This window comes from Chionomys nivalis, chromosome 2, assembly GCF_950005125.1.
Source record: "Chionomys nivalis chromosome 2, mChiNiv1.1, whole genome shotgun sequence".
NCBI lineage: Eukaryota > Metazoa > Chordata > Mammalia > Rodentia > Cricetidae > Chionomys > Chionomys nivalis.
The window spans coordinates 48,894,640-48,911,496 of NC_080087.1; the positions used below are offsets into that span (position 1 = coordinate 48,894,640).

Genomic DNA, 16,857 nt, shown 5'->3' on the forward strand with positions numbered 1-16,857 from the left:
CAATTTGAATTTAGGAGTTTTGTTTCATTATGTGATCATTTTTTTTTTCTTGATGTGGTTGTGATAATTTTGAACTACAAGCCTGTATCTAAACCCATTAGTGAAAGTGAAAAATCCTATATAATCTATAAGGTGATGAGGATTTGTGTTATGCATTTATCCCAAGCCATTGATGCAAGTGTTGAGTCAGGCCATGAGTCCTGTATGTGCCATCTGTTGTTGATGGCTTTATGCTGTTTAATTTGGAGTCACAGAGACAGATTTACTTTTTCCCATTTAGTATAATTTTGTGTGTATAAACAGTGTCATTTTTCCATCTTTCTTGATTACTGTGGGACAATGGTCTTGTACCCTGTAAAGATTTGTCACTTGTGTTGGTTTAATAAAATGCTGATTGGCCTGTAGTATTGGAAGTATAGGCAGGGTGACCAGAATAGGAGAATTCTGGGAAGAAGAAAGGCTTAGTCTGCAGTCATCACCCAGACCCGGAGGAAGCAAGATAAAAGGTACCAAGCCACTTGACTAATACAGACAAGAATTATGGGTTAATTTAAGATGTAAGAGTTAGTTAATAAGAAGCCTGAGCTAATAGGTCAACCAGTTTATAATTAATGAAGGCCTCTGTGTATTTCTTTGGGACCGAATGGCTGTGGGACCAGGTGGGACAGAAACCTCTGTCAACACTTGATGTTCCCCGAGCTGAGTGTGTGTGTGTGTGTGTGTGTGTGTATTAGGGGTCCTGTACTAGATTTCCCAATTAGATATCAAAGCATTCAATAATGACTCATTCTTAGCACTTTGACAATTGTTAAGTCTCTGCATTAACTGCTGCCCACTGCATATAGAGACTTCTATAGCAAAGGCTGAGGGAAGCACTAACTTATGGGTATAAACATAGAAATTTATTTAGAAGCAGTTTGACAACATATCTATTTAGCAAAACAAAGATGCTGGAACCAGCCAACCTGTCAAACATTCCAGAAAAGGGGAGTAAGGACTGAGAAAAGAAAGAGACAAAAGACAGAAGACAGAGCTTGGAGGGCTCTCATTGAGTACTGTAGTGGCCTTTAGTTTATTTCTCATCGTCCTTTTATACCCAAAGTGAAAAGGGGAGGGCAAAAGACTTCCTTACCAGTAATACAAGGAACAAACAAGTATAATTACTTCCTTACTACTCAAAACATCTAGTAACCACACCCTTAGTTAAAAATCCTGTTATTTGGTCTTGAGGAATAAGATGTCTAGTAGCCATACCTATGGTTAAACATCTTGTTATTTGTCCTTGACAAGCTTGAACTCTGACCTTAAGCCAAGATGGAGATAGAGTCACTGTGGGCTCCTACACAAGGGAAGACATTTCATCACAGAGACCTAAGACTTTCTGGTTGTGGGCTTTGACCAGGCTAACAGTACCAGGCATGGATTCCTTCCTCTGGAGCAAGCCTCAGATCCACTCAGAGAGTGGTTGATTACCCCATAACCTCTGTGCCACTGTTGTAGCAGTGGGCATGCCTATCTGTAGGTCAGAATTAGAGTGTTCAAGGTGCCCTCCTGGGCAGTACCATGAAAGGTTCTCCCTTAACCCTAGTGGCCTGCATAGCACCTTCCAGTGCTACGAGAGCTAGCCAACAGGGGGCTGGCTTGATTCCTCTGTGCTTCCTAACCTAAGTGTCTGTTGTCTTCAACAGCAGGGTCTTACTATGTGGTCCTGACACGCAATCAAGAGCAACGGGAGTTGCCTGTGTTATTTTTGGGTGTTCACTAACTTGTAGGAAGGTATCTCATGTCTGAGACAGGTTTTTAGAATCACTCTGCTCTTAATTGACCTGTGGCTGTGAGCAGTGTATTCAGACAGAACTGGTAATGACAGTGTTTACTTTGACTTCCCTGGGTCCAGAAACAAAATGAGGAAACATTAGTGAGCCAAATGCCATGTAATAGGCACTTTCCTATTGTAATATTTAACATTTAGCAGTTTTCTTGTAGAAAAATAACTTTATATATTATTTAGAGGAGAAAACTTAAGAGGTCTAATTTTACGTCATTTGATTTCTTTATCCTTTAATTTTTTTCTTTGGTTTGAATCAACAGGAAAAAGAATTGTTAGCTTAACAGTGGACGGAGAATTTGTGTATTGGATCATTACATCAAAGGACAACACACAGATTTATCAGGCAGAGAAGGGAAGTGGGGCCGTGGTCTCCCAGGTGAAGGCCCCTGGGAGCAAACATATCTTGGCTTACAGCTCAGTTCTGCAGCCTTTTCCAGGTAACAGAGTCATCCTGATAACACGCTCATCTCCTTCTCCAAGGCTGTCTGTCCCTTCAGTGTCTGTGTTAGGCTCTTGCTTCTGTCCCACACTCTGTCAGCATGCCTTCTGTTTACCCGGGCACACAAATGCAGACAGCTTGGTCTGCAGTAGGCAGCACTAGATGTGGGACTCCATGACCTGTTCTCTCCTCCTGTCCTTCATCTCTTCTGTCTGTTTTAGGCCTTTGGGTGGTGTCAAAAGCATTGCATAAAGCCTCCGCTGTCTTTCAAGGCAAGTGTTGTGTTTTTGAACTATCCTGTATTATGCATTCAATATGGTAGGTAGACTGGACTTGTAAGACATATTAAAAGAAGCTGTTTAGAAAGAAGGAAAATGGCTTGGGTCAGAAACTCAGCTCTATGTAATGAAGAAAGTAGTTGAGGGAAAACAAGAATGAATGTCTTTCTTAGTTCACAATGATAGCAATTTCATTGCTCTTGTGTGTATGTGTGCTTGTGCACGTGTGTGTATGTTTTATATCTACTTCACTTGTCTTTCATCTTATATAGAAAATAAAGAGCACATTGACTGGGGAGAGAGAAATAACAATGGGTTGGTTCATCTCCAGGCAGCATGACCACTGTTCCAGAAAGAATCTGGAAGAGCTGGTAAAAGTCTCCCAATATATGATAATGTATTATCATTTCACCAATGAAATACTTGTGTGTAAGTCTAACAAAATATGTACAAGACATGTATGAAAAATTCTACAAAATTCTGGTGGGAGTGCCTGAAGAAAAGTGAAATAAATGTAGAGATGAATATGTAGCTGAGATGCCATTTTCCCCAGTTTGACCCATAGATTCAAAGCAGTCTCCTCAGAATCCAGGAAATGATCTAATGGGCATTGACAAACAAATTCAAAGGGAAAGAATAAAGTTACAAGCATGAGTTGACCTGAAGACCTTCCACAAAGTTACCACAATCTAGGCCTATCAGCATTGAGAGACGGATAAGCAGTAACCCAACTGGAGACCTTGGAAAGAGACAAATGTAAAACAGTGCTGAAGGTGTAATATTTATAAAAAATAATGTTGGGGTAAAAGAGCCTTATAATCATCATGAAAGTTAGCTAACAATGGAGTACAAACCTAAAGGTAAAATATTTGGAGCTGTGAAGTTATAAAAAGATGTGGAGAGAACACACACGCATGGAAGTCAGTAAAAGAAACCAATCTGAACAGGTCTCCTATTATACGATTCCGCTGGCATGACGTTCCCCAAATGTAGAAAAACCACGACCATGGTTGTGCGATTAGTTTTTGTCAACTTGACACAAACTGGATCACCTGGAAAGAGGGAGCCTCCTCTGAGGAATTACTTCCGCCAGACTGGCCCATGGGGCATTTCTTTTTTTTTCCCTCCTTTTATTGAAAATAGTCCCGCCCACACCCATACACTATTTCTTAATGACCGTTTCTCCTTCATCTACGCCTCCCAGCTGCTCCCCACATCCTCTCCCCTCAGTATCCACCCCTTTGCAGTCTGTGGGCATTTTCTTAGCTGCTATTTGATGTAGGTGGGCCCAGCCTCCTGTAGGTGGTGCCATCCCTAGGCAGGTGGGTCTGGTGAGAAGCAAGCAAGCAGGACGGCGAGCCAGAGGAAGGCAGTAAGCCGTGTCCCTTGACGGGTTTTTGCTTCAGTTTCGGACTTGGTATTCCCAAATAATGGGCTGTAACCTCGAAGCCGAATAAACCCTTTCTTTCCCAAGTTGGTCTGGGTCAGGGTTTTTCCCAACAGTTGAGAAACAAATTGGGAGAAGGCAGTGGGGATATCAGTGGTGCGTAGGGGAGGAGGGAAGAAGGGATAAAGAGATGGAGCACACAGTGCGTTCAGGGCAGTGCACTGCCTCCGTGTGAGATTGTAAGAGTGGGCTCACATCCTAAGACATTTTCTAACTCATCAAATAGCCTGGCAGAGAAGTCTGATGTAAGCTATGGCCTTTAGGTAATACTGTGTTCCCGTAGGCTGGTGGTGCTTTGATGATTGGTAATGAGGTGTCTATGCATGCATTGGGACGTATGTGAGAGGCCTTTCCAATTTTATATCAATTTCACTGTGAACCCCAAACAGTACTAGAAAATAATGCTGATTAGGAAAAACTTATGAAATCCCTGTTTGATGCTAAATAACAGCCCCAACGCATCCCTAACAGCAGAGGTCCTAAGGGTAGCTTGAGTTTTTATTACAGAAACTCATTACAGTATAAGATGCAGTCATCAGCTTGGGAAGAAACATCCTCTTTACCACACTCCTGGTCCTTTTGGGAAGGGTACTTTACCTCCATTTGCTGGAGATTTTAGGGAATTACCAGTTTCTTTGCTCCTGTGGTTTTGGCTTCAAAATGAGTAGGATTTGAAAACTGGATGAATGGAAGGGAGTAGGGGAAGGAGGAAGGAGAGGAGAGAGGGAATCTTTCCTTCTGTATCAAATGGCATTTTCAACCTTTCAATATTCTTTCCATATTAGTTGAATAAAAATAGGCAACATAAATTATTGAGGCAATTTTTGCTCAAGTTTTCCTAATATGGGTATCCCATTTTTCATCTAGACCAGAAGTCAACACAATGAACAGTATCATGCAACTGAGTGGCCCATTCTGTCCCATTAGTGAAACTATCCTCCTCCAAATCCTTCCCAGTGTCCTCAAGTTATACTCACGTGTCCCAGGAACCCAGGAATCTAACTGAGCAGTCTTTGTTGTGCTCTGGAATTCATAACTAGAAGCGACACACCAGTATCATTTTTCCATAAGCATTCCCAATAGCTTATGATCGATGATATATAACATTGATTTGAGATGTGGAGTGTGAGGAGATATAACAGTATGCAAACATTTGTGAACTAGGTAATTATCTCTGTAGAAGAGCTGGAGTCACCGTCCCAAGGAAGTGAAGGACTGGGCTTGATCAAATATTTAGTGTGTAGACATTTCTCTCAAGTTTCTTAGATGCAAAGGATGCATTCATAGTTTGAAAATACTGATTAGTAAAGATTGCAGCTAAAATGTCTCACGCTTCCTTCTGGAACACTGGGGCAAGTCCAGTCTGAATCAGAAGATTCGCATTCTGCTGGTGGATAAGAAATAAAGCCTTCAAGTCAAACTGAATGCGTCTAATGCCATGGTGGAAGGAAACTGGCGTATGGTGGGCACTCTGTCTGAGGCAATGCTCTCACCTGCATTAGGGCATAAAAAGGGCTTCCCAGGAGATATCGCGCATGGGGAAGATCATTCGAGACTGTGGAGGGAGCCTGCACCAGGGAATAGACAGGTGACAACTAGCACAGAATAGTCATACCAAAGAGTTTCACAATAGCCCGGAATGGAGTATAATGAAGGTTTATTTATTTGGGGGTAAACTCACAGTAATGGTAGTGATCTGCAGTCCTCTGTGTGCACTGGGAACTGGAACTAAATCCAGCAGCAAAGAGGGTTGTACACGCTTTTTGTCTGCCTTTATAACATGTGAGACCACACTTGAAGTGGGCTGGTATCTTAAAGGCTATTGGCTGAAGGAGTCCCCACAACACCATAGCTCGCAGACAGTGCAATGTGACCAGAGTGAAGTATAACTTTGCAGAGTGAAGAGGCAAGATAGAACAGTAGACAGGAGATGTGTTGCAAACTCCGATTGACAGCGGGCCATGGAATTGGGTGAGGTGGTTTAGGTTTCAGATAAAATCACATTTGCAGTGCTTGACATGTTACACAGTGATGCTGTGTTTTAGAAGACATTTACATGGTACCTGTCAGGTGAATAGATCAGAAATTGTAGCCAGCTGTATAAGGCAGAAACATAATTTTAGAGGCCGCAATGATGTGATGATTAGTTTATGTCAATTTGACAGAGTCACCTGGGAGGAAGGAGCTTCAATCCTGGGGAATTGCCTCTATCAGACGGGCTTTTTTTGTTTGTTTGTTTTTTTTTGTTTTGTTTTTTTGTTTTTCGAGACAGGCTTTCTCTGTGGTTTTGGAGCCTGTCCTGGAACTAGCTCTTGTAGACCAGGCTGTTCTCGAACTCACAGAGATCCGCCTGCCTCTGCCTCCCGAGTGCTGGGATTAAAGGCGTGCACCACTACCGCCCGGCCTCAGACGGGGTTTTGGATGTGTCTATGGGAGCATTTTCTTCACTGATGATTGATGTGGGAAGGCCCAGTCCACTCTGGGTGATACCTCCCTTGGGCAGGTGGTCCTGGTCTATATAAAAAAGCAGGCTGAGAATGCCATGAGGAGCAAGCCATTAAGCAGTATTCTTCCATGGTCTCTGCTCACGTTCCTCCTTCCAGGTTCCTGTTTCCAGTCCCTGCTCTGACTTCCCTCAGTGACCAATGTCACTGACAAAGTGGAAGCAGAGGTAATCCCCTTTTGCCTCCAAATTGTTTTTGGCCAGTCTTATATCACAGCAACAAAGAAGCAGACTAACACAGAAATTGGCAGCTGAGAGTGAGATGTGTTTCTGATGCACTTGGCCATGTTTTTCTTTTTTTTTTTTTTTGGAGGGGATTGTTGGGGTATTTTGGAATTTTGGCTAGAAAATGCCATTGAATGCTCAGCTCTCATTGTACTGTTCTGGCAGAGAGGTGTTGTAGTTTAGCAGAGGTGAGAACGAACCACAGCATACAACAAACCTACATGGGAGTCTATTGATAGAGGCATAAAAGGGGGGTTCGTGACAGTCCACTCGTGTGTAAGAGAGCAAGGCGAAGGCAGAGCTTGCTTATAAAGAACGCTTTGAGAATGCGTGCATACAGAGCCTTACACATCCATGCAACGCGTGATGTACTCACACAGCACATGACGTAGTGACGTGTAGGGCCCCCAGGCTGACTAAATATTTGCCTGACAAGAGCATGCGCAGCTGTAAGACTCCTGAGGTCAGCTAGGTATTTGCCTGGGAGCTGGCAAAGCATCCTGCCAGCTGACAGGGGCACGGGCCAGCATAAAGCCTGAATCCTAATAAGAGGTGCAGGTGATAGAGACCTGCTTTGTGAGGTTTCAAAGGGAAGCAAAGACTCTAGTGTGTGATATTCTTGAGTTAAGAATCTGTGGAACAGAAGCCTTTGCTTTTCTAGGATAACAGATGCTACCCAGCTGGTGCTGAATAGGCAACCGTGACTAACAAGAGACCAGTATCACTGAGATGGAATCTGGGGAGCATTTCCTTGGGGTCAGCACACAGAAACTGTTGTCCAGTGGGGACCAAGTCTTCATCTCAAGTTGCCACCAAGCTTGGCAATGTGCGACTTCCATGCAGACTGGCATTTGGCGGCCTGAGAGCTGCAGGACTGAACGGGTCACGAGTTGCTGAGGCACGGTACTGTGTAACACAGAGACCAGGGATGCTGCTGGCTGAGGCGCAGCCTTAGCTGCAGTGGAGATTTTAGCATATTGGAGATGCCAGGGCTGGTAAAACCACCAAGGATGGCTGCAGATGTAGGATGGAGCTGGCCTGACCCTATGTGTGTGCTATGGATGGTAGAGCCAAAGAGGTAGGGATATTCAAACTCTTTGGAGCCAGAAGAGTGAGTCCTGGATGCTGGACATTGAACTACAGAAGTTGATTTACTGGGTGGATGAGTGAGTGAGTCCTGAATGCTGGACCTTGATTGAGCTATAAGAGTTGATTTACCGCTGGATATTTGGTTTTGCTTGATATAATTGTTTTTATGACCTGGTTCTTCACTTTTGGAGTATTTGAGTTGTTTGGATTTTGAAGTCCAAACTGACCTAGAGCTATTTTTTATTTTAATGTTTTTATTAGCATAAATTAATTGTATATAACAATGGGTTGCATTGTGGCATTTTCACACATGTGCATAACATATTTTGATCACAGTCACCCATTTCCTTCTCCCAGTCTTCTACTCTTGCCTTCTTCTTCCACCTGATCACCTTCTACTAGTTAATATGATTTTAAAAGTTCATTTATTTACTACTACTTGTGTGTGACTGTGTGTGTGTGCGTGTGTGTGTGTCCACATACATGTAAATACAGGTACATGCTTGCCATGGGTGGGTGTGTGGAAGTCAGAGAACAATTTTCAGGAGATATTTTTTCTCTTCTTCTACTGTGGGTTCTGGGGATCCAACTCAGGTTGTCAGGTTTGTAGCAAATACCTTTACCCAGCATGCCGTCTTGCCCGATCCTTCCCCTATTTTCTACTTTCATGTTTTTTTACTTTGTTTTGTTTTTCTTTTTTTTCCTTTTCTTTATTTTACTTTGTTTTCTTTCTTTTTTTCCTTCTTCCTTCTTTTTAGAGACTGGGTTCCTCTGTGTAGCTTTGGAGTCTGTCCTAAAATTCACTCCGTAGACCAGGCTGGCCTCTCACTCATAGAGATTTGCTTGCCTCTGCCTCCCAAGTGCTGGGATTAAAGGCATGTACCACTTCTGCCCAGCTTGGTTTGTTTGGTTTTTTTGTAACATAATAAATTTCATTAGCATTATTTACAGATGTGTGGGTTAAGAATTTGTTTACAGAAACATGTATACTTATCAGTGATCATATCACCAAAAAAATTTCTCTCTAGACCAGGCTGGCTTTAAACTCTCAGAGATCAACCTGCTTTTGCCTCCTGAGGGCTAGAATTAAAGGCGTGTGCCACCACTGCCTAAAATGTCTTTCTCATCAACCACTATTTGCATATAAATATGCACCTATGCGCCTCTCCCACTTTAGTGACAGAGTGTCAACTTGTCAAATTTTGTGATGATCTTGTGCATGTGGTCACCGCCACAGTGAGTGTAAGAGTGTAATAGCATGTTATACACAGAAGTTTGCATCAAACCCTTGACCCTCTGTGCCTCTGTCTCCTGAGTGCTAACACTGCAAGCATGTGCCACCATGCCAGCTAGCCTCAAACTTTGCTAGCACATCTTCTAATAAGTTACTACAAGATTGCTCCTGCTCCCAGTGACATGTTGGCTGCATTTTCTGCAGGAGGAAAGTGAGGCACAGGAATGTCTTATAGCAAGTTTGCCCTTCGTTATCAGTGAGAGAAATGCCACTTTGGAAGGTTCACAGGGCAGACATCTGCCACGATTGTGTTTCATGAGTGTCCCAGCTGCAACTGAACTTCAGAAAACGAGTTTTCTTCTGGGTGTGCTATCCTAAACAGCATCACACACGTGAACATGGAGAAAACTAGGAGGATCCAGGATAGATTACCACTGTCAGGGTCGGGAGACACACCATTTTTGCTTTCTCAAAGTGGATATGATACCAAAAGCATTTCATATTTATCATTTCAGATCAAAGTTTTGTATACTCTGACATGTTTATAACACTTGCTGTTCTTGCTGTTACCATTGTTAGATAAAGCTTTTATTCTTTCTGTACATATGTGGTTTTTTTCTTATTATTTTAGATAAAGCTTATCTGTCTTTAGCTTCAGACATGGTAGAGGCAACTATATTGAACGCCTCAAACACCAGCCTCACACTCAAATTACATCCAGTCAAGACAAAGCTCACATGGCATGGCCTCACCAGCTCCACACCAACATACCTGGTCTACTATACAGAAGCTAATAGGACAAACAACCACAACAGGGACCACAGAATGCTGGTAAGCCTGGAACTGGCTGCTTTTGTTTTTACAAAATGTGCTTTCCTGATGTAGCCCTTTCAACCATGTGTTCTGACAAAGATGCCTATTTTAAAACTTCTTCCAGTCAACAATTGATCAATATATATTGATATATATGCATACACATATTATATATAATATAAATATATGCATACAAATATAGTATCTAGTCTTCTTGTCTGGAAGTAAGTTAAACATAGGGATATTTACTAACACTAGGTATGGGTTGTCACGATAACTTTCTTGTTTGATCCCTTTCTTGATTGTTCCAAGAGTGATAAAGCCTTGTTCCCATGACCTAGCTATCCAACAGAAGAGCAAGGAGTGAGTTAGGCAGAGAGAACATGATTATTATGTGTCTGTTCACAGCATTTATCTACCATAATTATATAGAATATTGCTGTCTATTTGTTCTGTGTGTTGTGTGACACGTACTCTGGGGACACATCTGCTTGTAATTTGTCATGGTTTCCCTAGTTGCTGTGGAATAGTAGGTATGTACTAAGTCTCTCTCATTGTCCCTGTTTCTGTCTCTCTGAGACATCATCTTACTGTATAGTCTTAGATGGCTGGACACTAGTCCCATAACCCCAAACTCAAGGTTGACCTTGAATTTGCTGCAGAATTCCTTGCCTCTGCAGTCATGGCATCACAGGCATATATCACTGTGCTTTGATCTAGCTATTTCTTGGATAAATGAATTGGCACTATTCACTTCAATACTGGTGTTGGTTATCAGAGTAATGGAATAATCTATGTCCAATAGCTTACTTTCTACTCGCTTTATTTAACTAATTCAAAGAGGGGAAATTGATCATCAGCTCTGGGCATGAGATACTGTATGTTATCATAAAGCACACAGCATTCTTTGTGTCATTTGGCTGGCCAGACTATGTTATGATGCTGGACCTTTCTGTTATTAGACTTACTCTAGTTTCTTGACTGTAAATTGATTAAGATAGGTGTAAGTCAGTGACTCCCAACCAAGACAACCCAATCAGAATCGCTAAGAGCAGTACCAAAGCACAGTGTGCTCAGAACCTTTTTGCATGGTTCTAAAGCACCGCCAGGGTCGAGAACCAGCACCCCAGGGATGTTGTTTACTCCGTTAGACTTCATTTCCGAGAGTGTTTAACTGCCTTTCTTTGATCTTTTGCTGTGGTCAGCTAAGTTTGCAAACGTGTGCTTCCACATCCCAGTGCAATGAGAACATAACAAACTACTGCCCTCTTCTGGATCTCACTGCCTGCATGAAGTGAGTCATTTCACATTTGTTGAGAGCTGACTGCCAGTCATTTGTCACCTATTCATGGAGGTGGCAAACATGTCAAACCTATAATAGTGAGACAGCAGTATCATGAATCAGCCAGGACAACTGTTTTCAGTCATTTGTATGACACACAAGAATTAAACACTTATTTTTAAAAAATCAATTACAGGAATCACAGGAGAATGTAGCCCGTATTGAAGGTTTGCAGCCATTTTCAACATATGTGATTCAGGTAGCTGTGAAGAATTACTATTCAGATCCTTTAGAACATTTACTTCTGGGAAAAGAGATTCAGGGGAAAACTAAAAGTGGAGGTGAGTTTATGGGCTGTTGTGGGTTTATAGTGTGGGATTCCATGATCTGTGTCATGTACATGTCTGTATTTTTTATCTGAATACTAAATAATGATCACTATGGGAGTGTTTAAAGTTTAACAAGAACAGTGAACTCGGGGGAAAACATGTCAGTGACTTGGCCCTGGCTCTAGCCCTAGACACAGCTGAGTAATGTCCAAGAAAAACACAAAGTGACTGGTAGGTGAGGCATCAAATGCAGTTTGACCAAGAAACACATTCTTTAGTTTTACCACAGAGTGTCACTCTCTTCCCACATATTCCTAGGTCTCTGCACATGTGGCGAGACAGGAAAACCAAGATGTAACCTGACATGCGCTCAGCATCCTGAGGCTTAGGGTAATACAACTCCATGGTCTTAAAAAGAGATCGAAATTCTGCAGGGTGGAGCTCCTTTCCTTCAGCTGTGTCTGCTGATCGTCACAAAGCTTTCCCGAATTACGTAGTTCATCACTTGCTGCAGACTTGAGCTGGCGTCAATGAGAACGATTTGGTCACCAGGCAAAAATAGACAACATCTTTTCAGGCAGCCCGCTCACTTCCCATTATGTAAGAGGCCAACTTTCCTCTGGACCTCTGTAGCTCCATCAGCTCACATGACAGCACCGTTCCTCACAGACTCTCTCGCTCGTTTCCACCGCCGGGTGCTGCTGCCATATCCCTTATCCTTTGCTGCTGTTTATTTCAGTGCCGGAGGCAGTTTGTCACATCAACGCAACTGTGCTGTCAGACACCAGTCTCCACATACTATGGACAGAATCGCCTAGGCCAAACGGACCCAAAGAGTCAGTCCGTTATCAGCTGCTCATGTCGCACCTGGCTCCGATTCCTGAGATGCCTCTAAGGCAGGGTGATTTTCCAAATGCCAGGCTTGCTCTCCTTGTCACTAAGCTATCTGGTGGACAACTCTATGTGTTGAAGGTATTGAGGGATTGAGTGTCCTGGGAACTCCTAATCGCCATAGTCAAGCACATATTTCGAAGAGACTAACATTTTATTTTTTAAACAAAAAGGTCCTGGCCTGCCACTCGGAGGAAATGTGGTGTACTGAGAGTCATGCTGTCACTGTTAACATGTTTGACACACCGGAGAAACCATTTGCCTTGGTTCCAGACAACACTAGTCTGCAGTTAGACTGGAAAGTTCCATCCAATGTTAACCTCACCAGATTTTGGTTTGAACTCCAGAAGGTAGACTTTTGATGCAAATCCTTATTTTGTGATGTGCAATAGGCTGGAAGGATTTTTTTCATGATCAGAATGTTCTCTTGTATAATTCAACAATGCTTGCCAATATTCCTTGGCTTAGATTGGCATGAGATCATTAAGTTATCCAGGTAAAGCTCTGTCCAAAACAGTGTCCAAAGTTTAATTTGCTCTTAAGGGGTGGCGAAGTGGCTCAAGGGTAAAGGTGCTTATGGTCAAGACTGAAGACTTGAGTTTGATCCATGTGACTCACAAAGTAGACAGAGAGAACCTGTTCCCACAAATTGTCTTCTGGTCTCCATGCCCAAGTCTTGGCACATGTGTACCTTCCCACCTCTCCTTCCACACTAAATAAATGTGATAAAAAATGTCTTTAAGAAGATTCATATATCCCAAGAAAGCCAAGGCTACACAGGGGAAACCCTGTCAACCCCCCCCCCCCAAAAAAAATTCACCTAGGGTCTTGAGAGATAGTTAATCAGTTAAGAGTACTGGCTGCTATTTCAGAGGGCCAGAGTTCATTTCCCAGTCCCCACATAGTGACTCACAACTGTCCAGGGGATATGACCCTTTCTTCTGACATCCAAAGAGCATCAGGCACACACATGGCCAACAGACAGATCTGGCAAAGTATCCATACACATAGAAGTACAAGAACCTATGTAAAACTATGTAAGTTATCTTACTAATTTTATATTAAATATCAAATAAAATATTAGTTATTAATGAATTTAACTTGGTTTATATATTTTCAGGCTTAAAAATCCACAATTTAGGGTTTTGTGTGAACAATATAATAAACGGATGAACAAAAGCCGAAGCCTTGTTTAGATGTGTCCTTACGGCATTTAAGTAGAGTGCGGCGACAGAAGAGAAATAACATATAAAGCTGCTTTATCCCCAAACTCGTTTGCTGATAATTCATAAACTTTAAATGTTTATTTTACTCAAAATTCTTCATGCTTTGCTAAATCAGCACCCAAACTTACTTTTAAGATGTCAGTTAACTGGACACCATTAAGGAGGGTTGTGCTGACTTTTACACTGCTGCACCCAAGAACAGTGAGTTCTTTGTGATTGCTAGTTGCCGTTCTTACTGTTCTCTATTGCTGAACATGCCTACATATATGTGGGCTTACGTGGACCCTTGAGTAAAGACTTGTTAGAAATATCTTGTTTGGGGGGGTGTTTAAAGCAAATTAGAACTGTCACAATCTCACTGTCTCTTGAAAGGTGAAATTGTTCCCGTTTATTTTTAAAAATAAATTTATAATTTATTCTTTGACACTTTAATATATAGGAATGTTGTGTATTTTGATCACATTCCCCTCCTGTTCCTCTCCCTTATCCCCCACTCCTCTCCTGACATATTCCCCATACTTTTATGTCTGTTTTAATAACCCATTGAGTTTAATCAGAGTTGCTTACATGTATAGGGTGTGGAGTTATTTAGTGGATCATGGTGACTTACCTGTGCCTCTACCCTCAGAGAAGAAGGGCTCCTTTACCCTAGCACCGTTGATTAGTGATATCTAACCAGCAGGGAGAAGGACCTCCTGAAGCCCTTCCCCATATGTGCAGAAATGTTGACAGAATTATCTTGTTTTCATTCATCCCCTCTACTGCTCTTCCCCCGTGACCTTCTTTTGTCTCCCTCCTCTCCCAACAGGAACCCCTTCTACTTATATGTCACATGCGTTCCACTGTTTCTTTAAAGTTCCTCCCTCCCATCTCATGGTCTCTTTCTCTTCATAGGTTTTAAAATTTTACCATATAAGATATACTTTCGTGATTTTTGTATTTTTTTGGATAAGACAGAAAATGGAGCAAAGAGTATTGAGTTGGTCAAATGAAAGATCATAATTTAAAGCTTTTTTTTTTTAAAAAAAGATTGAATCTGTTTTAATGATTTGTTATCTCTTTAAAATGGTGACATCACAGCAGTAAGGCTAAATTGGACACATTGGAGGATGGTTTGCTTTTCGAGTAAGCTTTAATGCAGTTCATGTAAAGTCAAGGGGAAAGGATGGTAGTGTTGCTTCCCAGACTGGGGAAGATGTGGGGGGTAATAATGAGCTGGCATCTTCCTTTCTTGATGAGGAGACAGAGACTGGGATAGACAATATCGTGAGTCGGATGCCACTAGTTAGGCACAGACGAACCCCAGGGCTGACACATCTCTAGAACAGTCCCACTTGGGTGTTCTCCATGGAAGGAACATGAGTCATTAAGTCATCCCATTCCTCAAAGTCCAGAGAGGGCAGCAGACAGGGCCCTCCTGGTCCAGTCCTCCTGACTTCCAGGAGGTGCTTTTATTGTAGACTTCCTCTGTTCCCGGACTTTTCCAGTACAGGTTCCTCATAGGCCACTTAGAAAGCCATGAAACTACTGGGTGTGTGATAATACACTCTTTTAATTCTAGCATGTGGGAGGAGGCAGGATGCTGAGTCTGAGACCATCCAGGGCTCTCCACAGTAAGAGCCCGCTTTTTGAAAAGTGCACCGTGAATCTGAAAGAGGTTCTTTCTGCATTTGTGACCACCTGTAGTACAGGTGCACGGGCAGAATGGAGGGCTCTGACTCTGGATGGTGGATAGATGACCTTCAGATGGAAGCTCCATCTCTTTTGAGTGACTCAGACTTGTCTCTTAATGACAAGATTATTGACAATGATCCTATAAATCCACATTGAGACGCTTGGAGGATGAACAGTGAGGGGGGATTAATTAGAAGTTGTTCCTTCTAATTAATTTTTCTTTATAAATGAAAAAACATCATGGTAAAATTTGTTGTTCTGACACAATTTCCTTGCCTGTAAAATAAAGAAACCAGAATATAAGCTAAGGATTTCTTTATTATTTGTTTGTTTTGAGACAAGGTCTTTCTTATATAGCCCAGGCTGCTCTTGAATTCTTTATATAGCTGAAGACATCCCTTGACCTTGAATTTCTGATTCTTCTGTGTCACCTTCTCAATGCTAAGATTAAGGTGTGCACCACCACACCTGGATTATGATTCTGACGATCAAACCCAGGGCTTTGAATATAATAGGTAGATACTTCACCAACTTAGGTTCATCCCCAGCCCTCAAGCTATTTTTTTAATTTATGTCTCAAATTACGTAAAATTTTAAAAATATCTTAAAAGTGTATAGAAACAACATATTCAATTTAAAATCAGGGGAAAATAGTTTTACTTTGGCTTGTTTTCCTCGAAACCCATCAAATTGTATTCTTCCCCTTAATTTTTTTTTCTACTCAAACTATGTATTTCTGAAGTTCTGATCTGTAAAATTAATACCATAGGCTAGTCACTCTCCTAAACTGTGCAAATAACTAGACAGTCTCTCTGGGGTAGCCTGCTCCCCTGTGCTTGCTAACTTCTGGCAAGTGGAAGGTTCCAACTCGTTGTGATTTTTCTGGGATAGCCCACTGTAGCTGCCAAGTTGGTGGCCTGCCCAGAACATTCACTCCTGCTGCAAGGCCAATCTGCTGCCAGTTTTCCAGCAAGTCCTCTTGGTAAACATCTCTCCTGCATTTTAGGAGCTCTGCTGATTTCTAGATGCCTAGAATGTGGGGTTCCCCTAGTCCAGTCACTAAAGGTAAATTATATACCATATCATTAAGAAGGCAGAACTTGACTGGCTAAAGTTTATAGTATAGTTGGGAATAATCTCTCTCTCCCTCCCTCCTTTCTTCTCTCTTTTTCTCTCTCCTCTCTCTCTTTTATACACACACACACACCACACACACACACACACACACACACACATTCAGTCTGAGTACATAATGCATATTGAATCATCTGTTTAATAAAGCCATTTCATTATGTCTCAGTGGAATTGACGTAGTCACGAGTTTAGTACCTCATTGCCTTGAATAGCATGTCTACTTCTTACTGTTTCCATTCCTTCTGTCTTTTCCCCCCTCCCCCCCTTTTTTTTGTAACATGGTGGTCTGCCTCCTGAAATGGCAATAGAAGGTAATCCTACCTTAATAGAAACTAATGTAAAGTGCCTATCTGATGACATGATGTGACCTCATGAGGGCTGAATGAAAAAGGAGATGCAGAGGAAAGTTTATTTATGGAAACTGACCTTCTTAGGAAATGCTACCAAGGAAAAGACACTATG

The 16,857-nt window shown here is 42.0% G+C and overlaps 1 protein-coding gene across 1 annotated transcript in view; it reads left to right on the forward strand.

Annotated features, from left to right (window-relative positions):
• Positions 1 to 16,857, forward strand: part of Ros1 (ROS proto-oncogene 1, receptor tyrosine kinase) — a 133,976-nt gene that overhangs the window by 73,855 nt on the left and 43,264 nt on the right. Inside the window, exons 27-31 of the mRNA XM_057761983.1 lie at positions 2,092 to 2,268; positions 9,678 to 9,877; positions 11,338 to 11,482; positions 12,210 to 12,442; positions 12,535 to 12,711. Of these exons, the coding sequence (XP_057617966.1) occupies positions 2,092 to 2,268; positions 9,678 to 9,877; positions 11,338 to 11,482; positions 12,210 to 12,442; positions 12,535 to 12,711 (932 nt within the window). The remainder of the gene's footprint in view (positions 1 to 2,091; positions 2,269 to 9,677; positions 9,878 to 11,337; positions 11,483 to 12,209; positions 12,443 to 12,534; positions 12,712 to 16,857) is intronic.